The 15,315-nt window shown below is 26.3% G+C and overlaps 1 protein-coding gene across 1 annotated transcript; it reads left to right on the top strand.

Annotated features, from left to right (window-relative positions):
• The first annotated feature begins 919 nt into the window (after nt 1-919).
• LOC136076654 (uncharacterized) lies at nt 920-13,517 on the top strand. The gene is made up of 2 exons (XM_065789970.1): nt 920-983; nt 11,079-13,517. Exons 1-2 carry the CDS (start codon nt 944-946, stop codon nt 13,406-13,408), a joined length of 2,370 nt encoding a protein of 789 aa, XP_065646042.1. The 5' UTR covers nt 920-943; the 3' UTR covers nt 13,409-13,517.
• The last annotated feature ends 1,798 nt before the right edge of the window (nt 13,518-15,315 follow it).

Below are 15,315 nucleotides of genomic sequence, written 5' to 3'. Positions count from 1 at the left end.
ATACTTACTCTATGAATAAAAATGTTTTTTATCAACAAAAAAAGAATAAAAACATCATAAAATTAACAAGTATTTAACTTACTAAAAAAACTTTAAAATTTTATTAAAGAACTTTAAAATATTAGTAAAGTTATTTAAAGAGGAAAGCGTACTAACTAATAACAATAAAGTCCCTAGCCCAGTTTTATATTAAATCACAAACGCAGCAGCCAGTTAGGTTTTTTTTTTGCTCAAGACTCTTATTTAGTGTATTTAAACCACAAAGGCTTTTGCAGAAGTTTTTTCTCGCTCTCTCATTCTCTATTTTTGACTTCATGCGATTCAAAGCATATATTGTAATCACCACAGTTGGGTAATTAAAAAAAAAACAATATGTATAAACAATTTGTATTATATTCTTTTAGATTAAGTCAATAAGAAACTCAAAGCCCCAATATAGTAAACTTTTTTCACGTGAGTAGGTGAAATGACTTACATAACTTTTAATTGAAGTGTCATATTTCATATGATGAGTTTTTCACCTTTAATAATAAAATGTTCATTATTATTTAATGAAAAATCAAACATACTTTGTATTTTCGACAAATAAAAACATCTAAATAAACAAAGGTTTGTTTTCAGGTATTAAATACTTCATATAGTTTCATTTTTCAAAGCTGAACGTTTATTTCAAATAATTTCGAATGTTGAAAATTTTATGTATATATATATATATATATAGAAATTTTATGTACATATATAAAGATATAAAGTTTTTTTTCACTCATTATTGTTTGTGAAGATTAAAAACGGGGATCTTTCATTTTGTTTAATACTATGTAATATTCAGATTTGATATATATATACAATTTTAATTATTTATAAATTTTTTTTTTTATCTAATTTAAAAATACTCATTAATACTTTATCATAACCTTTTAGAATAACGATTGTTCAAATTTAAATGGAACCAAATCAAGAAGATAAAATTAGCTTTTTTAAAGGTAATTTTTGAATAAATACCCATTTTTTAATTCTTTCTTTCAATGATACTTAGTGATAGTAGTAGTAGTAGTAGTAGTAGTAGTAGTAGTAGTAGTAGTAGTAGCAGTAGTAGTAGTAGTAGTAGTAGTAGTAGTAGCAGTAGTAGTAGTAGTAGTAGTAGTAGTAGTAGTAGTAGTAGTAGTAGTAGTAGTAGTAGTAGTAGTAGTAGTAGTAGTAGTAGTGGTAGTAGTAGTGGTAGTAGTAGTAGTAGTAGTAGTAGTAGTAGTAGTAGTAGTAGTAGTAGTAGTAGTAGTAAACAACCTGCAGAAGAATCTTCGGTATTTTCGAGTAGATCAGACATTTATAAAACTTTACAAAACACTTAAAAAAAGTTAGTAGTAATATTAATACAAAGGTTTATGAGAGTATATTAGAAAATGTAGTATTATTTTGGAGCTTGGCAATTCATTTTTAATCAAATTTAGATTTTTAAAAACTCTAAAAAGCGTGCTACTGTCTATCTACTTTATTTTAGGGATCAATTTTGTTTTACATGGAAGATATTAATTATATAAACTTTTATAGGTATAAACTCTTAGCATTAATAAAACCAAATGGATCTATATCCATTCGGTCTCTTAAATACGCTATTTACCCCAAAATTCAGCCAAATTTTTTATTGATGAAATTGAAATAAAAAGAGATGTTGTTACGAAGCATTTAGAAGTGGTTTCTTGACAAGAACAATAAATGGAAACCACACATTGACAATATTTGCTCAAAAAAATTTAATTGTAACGGAGTCTTATACAAATCCATATCATATCTTAATTAAAAATCTTTAACTCAACTTTATTTCTTATTTATTAGCAGTTATATAAACTATCAAAGTATATTTTTGGAAAGCACTGAAAAAAATAACAAAAACTTAACGTAAATTTACTTTTACCGCCGTCAGAAACATGCAAACCGCTTGATTAATTTTACAGATTGATTTACTCCAAACCATTATTTATGGAGATAGTACAAAAACAAAAGAAAAACAATAAAATGTTTTTATAAACATTTATTAAATTTAAAAATAATAAATTTTTATTGTAAAAAACCTTATGGCTGTATTTACGTAATTTGAGGTTAAGAAAATAAAATAGCTGGGTTTAGTTCAAAAAATAAATCTGATATGAGCCCCAGATATGATTTACTTTTTAATTAAAAACAAGCACAGATAAGCACAATTGCTTATCTGTGTTTGCTCGTGGACATCTTTATCATTGTAAACAAGGAAATCGTCTTGTAAACCTCAGAGAACTTGTATTGGCAGACCTAATAGTTGTAGAGCAGATTTCGTCAACTGTGGTTTCAGGCAAAGATGCATCACCAAGAGAAACATTTCGGATCAAAATGTAAATTAGATAATTTTAATTTATAATGTAATTTTTAGGATCATCAGCTTCCCAGTAACTTTATTTTGATCCTTTGAGTGTTGAAAATATGATTTCAATCCAAGAGAACATGGGGCTTTCAAATACCGGAATGAGGAAACTTTGATTTGCTCTCAACTAGATTAGCCGAGTAAGCTAGTTGAAACTAACTTTAGCAAAAGGCATTAAGAGACTACTTCACCATAAGAACTTGCTGCCAGCTTAGATGATAGCCAGTTGGTGTGGAAAAATCTTACTTTTTCCACATCATTTGCTCTCTCAGCGCTTTGGTTATTGCTATCTAAGCTCGTTGTTTTTCGTTCTTTTTCATTTGATTATGTTTGGAAAATCAAAGATTTCAAATTCAGTTTTCTGAAGCTTCAAATTTCTGTCACTCCAAAGGATTATGCTGTTTTTCATCATGTTCAACAATTTATCAAGGTGAAAAAAATTAGCCTGGGACTGTATAGTAAAAAGCCACAAAAGCTTTACATTCTTGTTTCAAAAGTAATTGGGAAAGATACAAAAGAGATGCTTCTCATCCCAATTACTCTCATCAGTTCCTAAACTGTGTTGTTGATTTCAACAGCAAAAAAGTATGAACCAACTGCGCGGAACTGGAGCAAGATGCAATAAAGTCAAATAAGAATAATCTGACAAACGTTGGGTTGTTAAAATGCTTTATTGAGAAGTGTTTTTTTTTTTGCCAATATAATTGTTAATAAGAAAAAAGAATTATAAAATAATTCAAAAATCAATTCTGTGTATTTCTATTTAATATTTAGACTTTTTTGAGTAAATAACTTTTTTTTGGAGAAACCGTAAGTTGTTATAACTTGAGATAAATATCAGTTGTGGAAAAACGTTAATAAATCTGTTGGATTTTTATACAAATTTTTGAAATTTTATTATGGATACTTTATGGTATACAGTATCACCACTTCGAAGGATTTTGGTGGGATTTTCCATCAGCGTTAGGGTCTCAAATTTTTAGGGTGCCTGCCTGCTTTTTTCATATAAATTAAACAAACGGTGGTATTTAGCAAAAATAGGCATTATGGAAAAAAAATTTTTGGCGCGCGGAAATAAAATATTTTTAGCATTGACGTAAACAAGAAGTTTGTATATAATAGGGATGTGCTGAGTGAGTTCTCTGAGCTAAAAAAAATCGATTGAAATTCCAGATAAGCTTTTTATAAGTACCTATACAAAATTTAGTGTGATTAACTATCAATTTGATAATTAAAAACTTGTAAAATGCATTTTTAAGAGGTGTATCCATCATTAAAAAACGGTCAAGCTTAACTTTCTGTATGAAATATTCAAATTAAAATAACACTGTTGGATTTCAAACTTTGATTTCAATTTTTGTGGTTATGAGAACCTTATAACATACACAATCATTATTTAAAAGGATTTTGATGGGTTATTTTTTTAGCATTAAGTCCCAGATTTTCATGGTGTGATGTATATATATATAGAGAGAGAGAGAAAAAAAACTTTTCTCTACCATTTTTTCATAATACCTGAAACATTACAACAAATACGATTAGAGAAACATTACTTTTTGCTATTTTGAGCCATTTAGTCAAATAAATATGATTCAATTATTCAATGCTTATAGTGGATCCCATCTATGGAATAATATTTGCGGAACTTTGATCTAAATACTATTCACGTTTTTAAACTTAACTTTAAAAAAAAAAAGAGTTCTTCAACTTGATATATACTTAGATACTTCTAATATCATGAAAGTTGTTATACAACTTATACAACTTATAGTTATTAGTTATAGTTATAACTTATACAACTTATAGTTGTTATACGTTTTTAGTAATTTATTTTTTATTATACTATACTTCTCTTTATTTAGTTTGTTTATAGTTTATAAACTTCGGATTTTTATATTTATAAAGCTCAAGATCTTATAATTGTCTTTCAGATCCTAATACTTAGATACGTAAAAACATTTATCTAAATATCTTCAACAGTCGGTTTCCCCATCATCATGTTCATCAGGAAGCTGCTAAACCTGATGAAAGGAAACAGACCGTAGAAGATATCTTGATAAGTGTTTTTTACTAAATTATTATTTTCTCTGTTCTTTAAAAACATTCAGTACTCTATTTGTTTCAATATTATTTTTTTATTCAAGGAAAAAATTAAAGCATAATAGTTAAATAACTATAAAAATTCTTTTAATCAAATTTACTTTTTTGGGAATATTTTTATTTTATTTTTCAATTAATAAGAAATGTATTTATAAAAAGTATTACTTTTGTGATAGTAATGAATGCTACAAAACAGTTACTTTTGAACAGCTATTAACGTTTTTTATGTTTTATTTGCACAATCACAACTATGACTTTCTTAGAGATAAATTCCGCACGAAAAATTTTATTGAATAACAAAAGAGAATGAAAATAATAATACAATGTTTATACCCGTTGGCCACTTTATTAATCCAGCCCTGAGCTATACATACAATAAAAATGTGCTTACCTAGGGCCAACTCGTATTAAAAAAAAAAAGATTTAAAATAATTTTTGCTGTTTTACATCAATAAAGACTCATCAGAAATGCAGACATGCATTTCTGATGAGTCTTTATTGATGAAACACAGTGTTCAATGAGATAGATTTTTTGTTAAGTGATTTTCTACTAATTGATAATTACTCTGTTCTTTTAAGAACATTGAACACTCTATTTGTAGAATACATTTTGAAATTTTTTAAATATATATATATATATATATATATATATATATATATATATATATATATTTATATATATATATATATATATATATATATATATATATATATATATATATATATTTATATATTTATTTTTATTTATTTATTTATTTTTGTCAAGCAACTATTTACAATTAAAGATGATTTCCGACATATAAAATATTTAAAAATATTAAATACAAAATACACTTTATCATATATAGTAGTTTCAAGACTGGAGAACCTGAAGAAGATAAAATCTTATCATCAGTAACCTTTGATAATAAAGAAGACAGTAAAAGTTTATTGTTAGAAAAAATCAAGTAAGGAATCTTGATTGAAAATTAGTTCAATTATGTTCTTTTTGAATTTTTGAGAGGTATTGGCTTCTCTTAGTTTACAACTCGTGCTTGTAAAATGGTTCCATAGCATTGGGTCACGATAGGAAATGGCAAAGCTCGTAAGTTTTGATATAGGGAAAGGTTTTTTATAATTTCAGGTTGATCGAGTATCGGTTTGATATTTTAGTGTATCGGTTTGATATTTTAGGAAAAATATTTTCGAAAACCTTCAGAGTTTTTTTAAACTGATGATGGAACATAAATTGTGTAACTTTGAATACATTTATTTCATAAATCTCAAGTGCCCTCATACTTCTTAGAAGAGGTTTAGCGTTTGTGAAGCGATTTTGAAAATAAATAATGCGTGCTGCATGATTTTGTTGTTTGAGGAGACATTTGAGTTTAGATTTGTTTGTGTACCCCAAACAATATTGCCATACGATAAATAACTATGTACGAATGCAAAATATAGTTGAGTTAGGGTAGATTTGTCTAAGATTTGACGGGTTTTATATAAAGTACCAATATTTCTTGAGATTTTGTTGCTAATATATTTAATATGATCTCTCCAGGATAAGTTTTCATCTATTAAGACACCAAGTAATTTATTTGTGAAAGAGCGCTCAATTTCCATGTTATTTATATATAGTATTGGTAAGGATTTAGGAATATATTGAAACTTTTGTTTAGAATGGAATAAGGAAAACTTAGTTTTAACAGTGTTTAAAGATAGGCTGTTCGCGTTAAGCCAGATTGATATTTGTTCTAGTTCTTTGTTTGCAACTTGAAATAGAGATATAATGTTGTTGTGAGAACGAAATAAAGTGGTGTCATCTGCAAACATGATGGTAGACATAGTATTTGATGCTTTATATAGATCGTTGACGTATATTAGAAATAGTAGAGGACCTAAGATGGAGCCCGGTGGAACCCCACATAATATTTTAAGTTTGTTTGTCTGAAAACCGTCATTTAGAGATATAAACTGTTTTCTATCAGTTAAGTAACTGGTAAACCATTTATGGTATGTATGGCATATTCCATCATATTTTATTTTATCTAGTACAGTTTGATGGTTAACAGTATCGAACACTTTTGACAAATCCAGAAATATACCTAAAGTGAAATTGTTATGAGAAGTTGCTCCACTGATAGCTTCAACTAGTTGCATTAGTGCATGCTCCGTTGAGTAATTTGATCGAAAACCATATTGGTTACAATAAAGAAGATTGTTTTCGTCCAAAAAGGAAAATAGCCTATTATCCATGATACACTCGAGGATTTTAGAAAAAACTGGTAACACTGAAATAGGTCGATAATTTGAAACCAGACTTTCATCTCCTGTTTTAAAAATGGGTGTAATAATTGCAATTTTAAATTTATCTGGAAAAACACCTGTATTGAGCGATTTGTTAAAAACATCTAATAAAACATCTTTAATAAATCCATAGCAATCTTTGATAATGCTTGCTGAAATAAAACCATAACCTGTTGCTTTATTAGTATTTAGTTCTTTCATCGAATCCTCAAGTTCTTTACTAGTGAGTTTTTTAAATTCTAAGTTTTTATTAGTTTTTATTATATATATATATATATATATATATATATATATATATATATATATATATATATATATATGTGTGTGTGTGTGTGTGTGTGTGTGTGTGTGTGTGTGTGTGTGTGTGTGTGTGTGTGTGTGTGTGTGTGTGTGTGTGAGTGTGTGTGTGTGTGTGTGTGTGTTTTTTGTAAGTTGATTTTGTTGCTTTGAGCCAACTCTGATGACTTAGATGGTTTTTATGTTTTAAACACACAAATCAGACAACTTGTGTTTTCAAAACAACAAAACCAGAGCTTAATGTCGTGTGAAAAGCTTCCTGCATCAAGCCAAAGACAAAATATTTATAAGCATCCAATGCTTCTTAGTTATCTATAGCCTCACGAGAATATATTCTAGGACTTTTTATTAAATAGTTATAAACATCATGGTATTGAACTCATGACCATTCAGTTTGATCATCTTTCCAAGTATTTGCAAGGAACTTGTATAGATACCGCTTGATTCCAAGTATTGAAAGTTTATTTATATACATTTCTGCGGCGTTAAAATCTAACCTTTCAAAGTATTTACAAACCGATATTTCTTTTTTTAAACTCTTTAAATCACTTTTTCGTACGAATTCTCTTGCTTTATTATCTCAAGTAATCATTTGTTTTCCCCCATCCAAGATGGTAACAACTTGTGCTATTGTTATTTTGCTTAACCACGTGACTTTCCGAATGCGAGGATACAAATATAAACAAGTAATATATAAACTTATTTGTAACTAACATAAAAAATTTGCAAATAAAAAACAAAATAGTAAAAACTAATTTAAAAAATTGCAAATAAAAACTAAATAAAAAAATTACAAACAAGAAAAAAAATAGTAAAAACTAATTTAAACTTACAGAGTGATATAGCATGACACGTGTCTAAAATAGCAAATTATAAAACTTAAATATACAAACTATAACAATCAATATATAAACTTTTCTCTAACTAGCCTAAATAAATACCTATAAAAAAAAAGGAAGTAAACATTTTACAACTATCTTATTTTACAACTGATGAAACTAACAGTGTTATATTGCATGCCATATGTCTAAAATTATTATCTAAATCTAGTTCTATGTAAACATAGCTGCAACTAACATAAATAATGATAACCATTATAAATAATGATGACCATCAAAAGAAATGTTAATATTTTTAGTTTTACAACTGATTTAAATTTATATCGTAAGTCACGTTTAAAATAGAAAAATATATACAAGAATATATACAAGTCATATAGGCTATATTATGGAAACAATTGTTCAACTAACCCTTTAGTTTATCATATAAAGCAAATGGATAAACACAGTTTAAATTACACTCCGTTATTTGTAATTTTGAAGGCTGTTAAACTTATTTTAAATTTTCTATATAAAGTTTATTTAAAAAATTCAAAATATAAAATTTATATCAAAAATTGAAAATAAGTTTAACAACCTTCGAAATTACAAATAAGGGAATGTAATTTAAACTGTGGTTATTTATTTGCTTTCTCTACTAAAATTTAGTAAAAAAAAAGCAAGTGGATAAACACAATTTAAATTACGCTTTATTTAAACAGTGCTAAATATAAGCTTCACATTTAGTCGAAATGTGAAGCTATTTAAAAAATGGCAAATTAAACTTACTTCGACAAACATCTTATATACGACTTAAATGTATTTTGAAAAAACGCCTTTTAAAGCTTTATCATTTATAAATAAAGAACTATAATATATTGATAAATCTAAAACAAACAAACAAGGTTTAAAAATATAATCTACAGAAGCAGCACTTCATAATTTTTTATGGAAACCCTTTTTAATAAAAAGTTTTGTTGCTTTTCAACGGGTTTGAATATTTAATCCGATGAATTAACGAAATTTTTAAGAATCCGTTAATAGTTAATTTTACCCCGTTGGTTTTGTGATTTTTGGTTACGAATTACTTCGTTAATTTAATAGAAAAAAGTAATCCGTTGTTCTAACGGATTGTTTTTAGAGTGTTGAAAATCAATTGTTTAGAGTGAAAACTATTGATAAAAATAACGACAATTTTTCATCAAAGTTTACAAATTGCTTGGTGCCCCGGCCCCGAGCAATTTACTCGAGCACCAGTGATTATGTGGTTGTAAATGAGCTCCTTCAAATGTTCAACAAAAAGTAAAGCGCAAAGGTTTTGCTGGGGACCTAATTGAATTGATAAACATGTTAAGGAATCAACAGAAACAGAATGAGGAGAGGAGGCAATATTTCGAGGATTAGTTTTATATCACATTTTTGATTCTGTGATTGGTAGACTCACTGCTCGTAGCCATTCAAGAAATTTTTGCTAAATTTTTTTTTGTGGGAATACTAAAAACTGTTTGAACCAGAAATCAAGAGTGCCTGCTCCCATTTTTTTAGACTCACTGCTCGTAGCCATTCAATAAATTTTTGCAAAACTTTTTTTTTTTTTGTGGGAATACTAAAAACTGTGTGAACCAGAAATCAAGAATGCCTGCTCCCATTTTTTTGCAGAAATATTCATGTGACGAGACTGAAAATGAACTGACTTAAGAAATGCTTCATATGAAACAAATTCATTTTGAAAACTTTGGAGAGAAACCTCTTGTCTCATTCGGCTTATTAAACGAAATTTCTGAGATAAAGCTGGGGGAACTTTTCAAAAAATGTAGTGATTGCACTGCGTATCTTTCATTCAATAAATGGAAGCTCTTCAAAAACTTTTTTCGTGAGAACGAACCAATGATCTTGCTATTTTAAGTAATAGGTCTCAATTAGTTCAAAATATTGACTTGATAATGTTTTTAAAGAGTTTGTTAAAAATAAGGTAAGAAAAATAACATTGTAAAACACAAAAGCTAGACTACTTGATTATACTTATATACCAGCAGTATAATCAAAAAGTTTGAACAGGCTTTTTTTTTTTTTTGGAAAGAAGAGGGGTCCAAATTGAAGAATGCTCGGGGCCCCCTAAATCCTGTGCACGGCCCTGGGTTGAAATCAGGTTAACTAATCAACATCTTAGGTTTGACGTGAAAAATATGTAGAACTTTAAAAAAAAATGGCTTCAAAACATTGACCTAATTTTAACATTGAAAAAACGGAAAATGCTTGTTGGCTACGTGATCACTTATGACTATAAGAAATAGATTCATTAAAAAAATTTATCTAGATATGTTGGATGTATAGTTCAATTTAGATTTGCAAAGTTACTTATTTAGAGCCTCAGAGTAGAAACCAATAGATATCATTCTAATGCATCAGCTATCTGTACTTAATTTTCCAAATGATTATAAAAAATGATCAGAAAGTGAATCGAGAAATCTTTTTTGAGTATTCTAGCTGCAGTTTTATAGAGATATTGACTATAGCTTTTAGATTATTTATCATAACCTGCGCAAGCAATCTTTCAAGCTGATAATTAAATCTACCACAACTTTGGTTAGTTTTCCTTAATTTAATTCAAAAATAGATATTACATTTACTAAGTAACTAATTTGTACAAAATTTTAGAATTCATAATGAAATAAACAAGCAAACATAAAATAAAAATAGAAATTTTATGAAAGTCCAAACATTTGCATTACGGGTTGGTAGAGAACAAGCTTTAAAAAAATGTTGTTTTTTTTTAAATGATTTTTAAACTCCAAAACTCAGTTAAAATTTAAATTTAGTAAAGTTTGAATTAAAAAAACATCGTTCTTTTGGTTGTATTCTCTAGAGTAATTACTTGAAGTTTTTCAAATTGTTAAGTTTACAAAGTATATTAAGTTTTGTTCACAAAAACGTTCTCTTAATATATAAAAATACTGTAACATGAGAATTTATTCAAAAACATTTTTAAAAGTATAATCTTATAATTTTTTTATATTAAAACTTTTTAAAACTGGACTAAATACGCTAATAATAACACGTCGCGTTTGAAAAAAATGGAAAAAATTTAGTAAAAAATTAAAACTTTTTACCAAAATAAATGATATTAAATTTATTTTAATTAAGAGAATAAGTTTTTGTACACTAACCATGCGTTCATTTTTTAGAAGTTCAACCGTTTTCAGAAAATTTATTTTCACGCGAAAAACTACTTCGTGAAATTCGACATTTTTTACATGGAGCAAACAAGTCAACTTTAATATTATATGGAATGTCCGGTGTTGGGAAGACTCAAATTGCAAGAAAGTATTGCGAAATTTATCATAACTTTTACAAAAACTTTGTTTGGATAGACGCAGCATTTGGAATGTTACAAACCTCAATGATAAACCAATGTCAAATATTAGGATTCGATGTTCATGACTCAAAAGGTGGTTATTTGAATATAAAAGTGATCGTTGAAAAAATTCACAACCATTATAAAAATGAAAAAACATTGTATATTTTTGACAATGTTGATGCTGAAAGTGTTAAAAACCTGACCATGTATATTTCAAGAAAACCAGATTCATTTACGTTGATAACCTCCCAATGGAGAGCGTGGTCGAATAACGTAAACAAAATGCTAGTTGATGTTTTTACTTCAGAAGAAGCATTCGCTTATGTAAAAAATAATATTAAAGAAAACGCCGATGAAAATATAAGAAACCTAATTAAAGAACTTGGTTATCATCCGTTCGCTATTACTCAGGCAATAAAATATATAAATATTCATAGAATTTCGATAGAAAAATACGTAGATCGATATAGATCGAAACCAGAAATATTAGACAATAACTTTCCAACCGAAGAAGAACCAAAGTCTGCAATAAAAGCAATTAACTTAGTTTTAATAAAATTAGAAAAAAGTAAACCTTTTCCATTTAAAATATTACACTGTTTATCTCATTGCGACTATCAAAACATAAGTAAACAGTTTATAATCCAAATTTCAAAACAAATGGAAATAAACGAAGAATATGTAATAGATGAAGCCGTTGGGTTACTAATGAGTTATTCTTTACTAAACTTTGATGATAAAAAATATTCAATGCACGAACTGACACAGCTGACGTGTAGATGTTTTCAAAATAGAAATTCAACTACAAATAGGTATCTTAGTTTAATTGAAAATTTATTTATATTTGATTTGAATGAAGTAAAAGATCACGCGGATTACGGAAACTATTTCGTTTTCCATTTTATCTGTATGTTTCGCACTAACGAAATAAAAATTTCAAAAACATTCTATAATATGACGACATCTATTAAAAAATTATTAGTATCAAAAGGTTTATTTGAAGAAGCAATCGAAATACTAAAAAGTATTCAAAGTTTTAATACAGAAACTTATGGCAAAAATAATAAATTTACGCTTGATACAAAACATAATATCGCACTCTGTTTGTACGATATGGGAAAATATAACGAAGCTTTAGAAATTTATTATTCTGTTGATAAAATACGAACTGAAATTTTAGGTATCAACCATCCACATACAATGTCAACAAAAAATAATATCGCAATCTGTTTGTACGATATGGGAAAATATAACGAAGCTTTAGAAATTTATTATTATGTTGATAAAATAAAAACTGAAATTTTAGGTATCAACCATCCAAATACAATGTCAACAAAACATAATATCGCAATCTGTTTGTACGCTATGGGAAAATATAACGAAGCTTTAGAAATTTATTATTCTGTTGATAAAATAGAAACTGAAATTTTAGGTATCAACCATCCAAATACAATGTCAACAAAACATAATATCGCACTCTGTTTGAACGATATGGGAAAATATAACGAAGCTTTAGAAATTTATTATTCTGTTGATAAAATAGAAACTGAAATTTTAGGTATCAACCATCCAGATACAATGTCAACAAAACATAATATCGCAATCTGTTTGTACGCTATGGGAAAATATAACGAAGCTTTAGAAATTTATTATTCTGTTGATAAAATACGAACTGAAATTTTAGGTATCAACCATCCACATACAATGTCAACAAAACATAATATCGCAAGCTGTTTGGACGCTATGGGAAAATATAACGAAGCTTTAGAAATTTATTATTATGTTGATAAAATAAAAACTGAAATTTTAGGTATCAACCATCCAGATACAATGTTAACAAAAAATAATATCGCAAACTGTTTGAACGCTATGGGAAAATATAACGAAGCTTTAGAAATTCATTATTCTGTTGATAAAATAAGAACTGAAATTTTAGGTATCAACCATCCAAATACAATGAGAACAAAAAATAATATCGCAAGCTGTTTGAACGCTATGGGAAAATATAACGAAGCTTTAGAAATTTATTATTCTGTTGATAAAATACAAACTGAAATTTTAGGTATCAACCATCCAGATACAATGAGAACAAAAAATAATATCGCAATCTGTTTGAATAATAAAGAAAAACAGCAAACAAGTTGTTTAATTATTTGATTATTATTTTAGTTTTAATATATGTAAAGTGTTATACTTAACTTATAATTTACAAACATTTTTTCTTCAAAAGTTGTAGAACTCCGTTCTTAATTCTTATAAAAATTTTCTTAATTTTTGTTATCATTCGTATAGTGCGTTTTTTTAAAATAAAACGAAAGCTCATTTACTTTATCATTTATTTACATGTTATAAATTGTATTTATTATTGATTATAAATTAAAAAATGAAACTAATTTACGATTTTTACTAATTTTAGTTATTTACTCCAATAATTAAAGTACTTAAATTGGTTTAGTTAATTTATAAATGTCTAAAGTATTTTAAAAGCAAAAATTTTGTTATTGCGATATATATATATATATATATATATATATATATATATATATATATATATATATATATATATATATATATATATATATATTTGTTAAAAGTATATTTAAAAGGTGAACCAAAGAATTTGATTCCCATAGGAATTATAGTATAGAATGTTTAAAACGGTATATGATACATTTGTAAACTCTCACGATAATAATTTTCTTTACGTAAGTGATGATGATTTAATTCTTCTATTCTTATTAGTTTAAATTAGATAGATGTTAAATAAAATTTATTATCGTTTAAAAAATTAATAACACTAAAAATATTGTGATCTTAATAGATTGGTTACACGAATAAGATAGTCCCTACAAGGCGGGAAGAGTCTTTATTAAACATGTCGTGTTTTGAGATTGATTTCGTTTAAAAAATATCATTATTTTATGGACATCTTTTGCTGACATTATTATGTTTATATTTGTAGTTTTATATTTAGTTACAAATATAAAAGTTAATAATAATATAGTATAAGTAAAAATAGTTTCATTAAAAAAATAAAAAATGTCTATATATTTTCATTCAGTAAATAACGCACGACAATCTGCGGTTGGAAGTGAAATGTTAAAACTCAAAATATTTTTACGATACCTTCTGCGAGTTACATACGCTCTAAATAAGATTTTATTTTAAAAAGCTAGAGAAAGTGTATATTGCTACGTTTTGCTGTTGATCTAAAATAAGATTTATAACAAAAAAACAAACACTTTGTATATTTTGGGAAATAACATTTTTTAAGTCAAGAATATTTATTATATTTCAAAATTCTATAAATATAAATTAATGTCTGTAGGGCAGCAAAACATAAGGGGCCCCATAATAAAATTGCACACCCGGTGCTGGGTGTGCCGATAATACGGAACTAATGGTATATTTAATTGCTTTTTTATCACAGTAGTTGTTTTATTACGGTAGTTAACACCTTTATCACGTTCACTGAAATATAACACAGAACAGAAACATGACGTAAATAGTTATTTTTACATAAAAAATAAATTAATACGAGTGTTATGATAACTTTATATATATATATATATATATATATATATATATATATATATATATATATATATATATATATATATATATATATATATATATATATATATATATATATATATATATATATGTATAATATACATATATATATATATATATATATATATATATATATATATATATATATATATATATATATATATATATATATATATATATATATATATATATATATATATATATATATAAATATAGCTTAACACTTAAGATAAAGCCAAAATATTTGTTACGATTGTATTACTAAATAATATAGCTTAACTAAATATAACTAATATAGCTAAATAATATAGCTCCAAAAAAATATAGCTTAACACTTAAGATAAAGCCAAAATATTTGTTACGATTGTATTACTAAATACTTATTTATATAATATATTATATTATATAAATAAGTATTTAGTAATACAATCGTAACAAATATTTTGGCTTTATCTTAAGTGTTAAGCTATATTTTTTTGGAAAGAAATTGA

The sequence above is a fragment of the Hydra vulgaris genome, chromosome 02 (genome assembly GCF_038396675.1).
Source record: "Hydra vulgaris chromosome 02, alternate assembly HydraT2T_AEP".
Taxonomy (NCBI): Eukaryota; Metazoa; Cnidaria; class Hydrozoa; order Anthoathecata; family Hydridae; genus Hydra; species Hydra vulgaris.
This window is presented reverse-complemented; position numbering and strand designations above follow the sequence as displayed.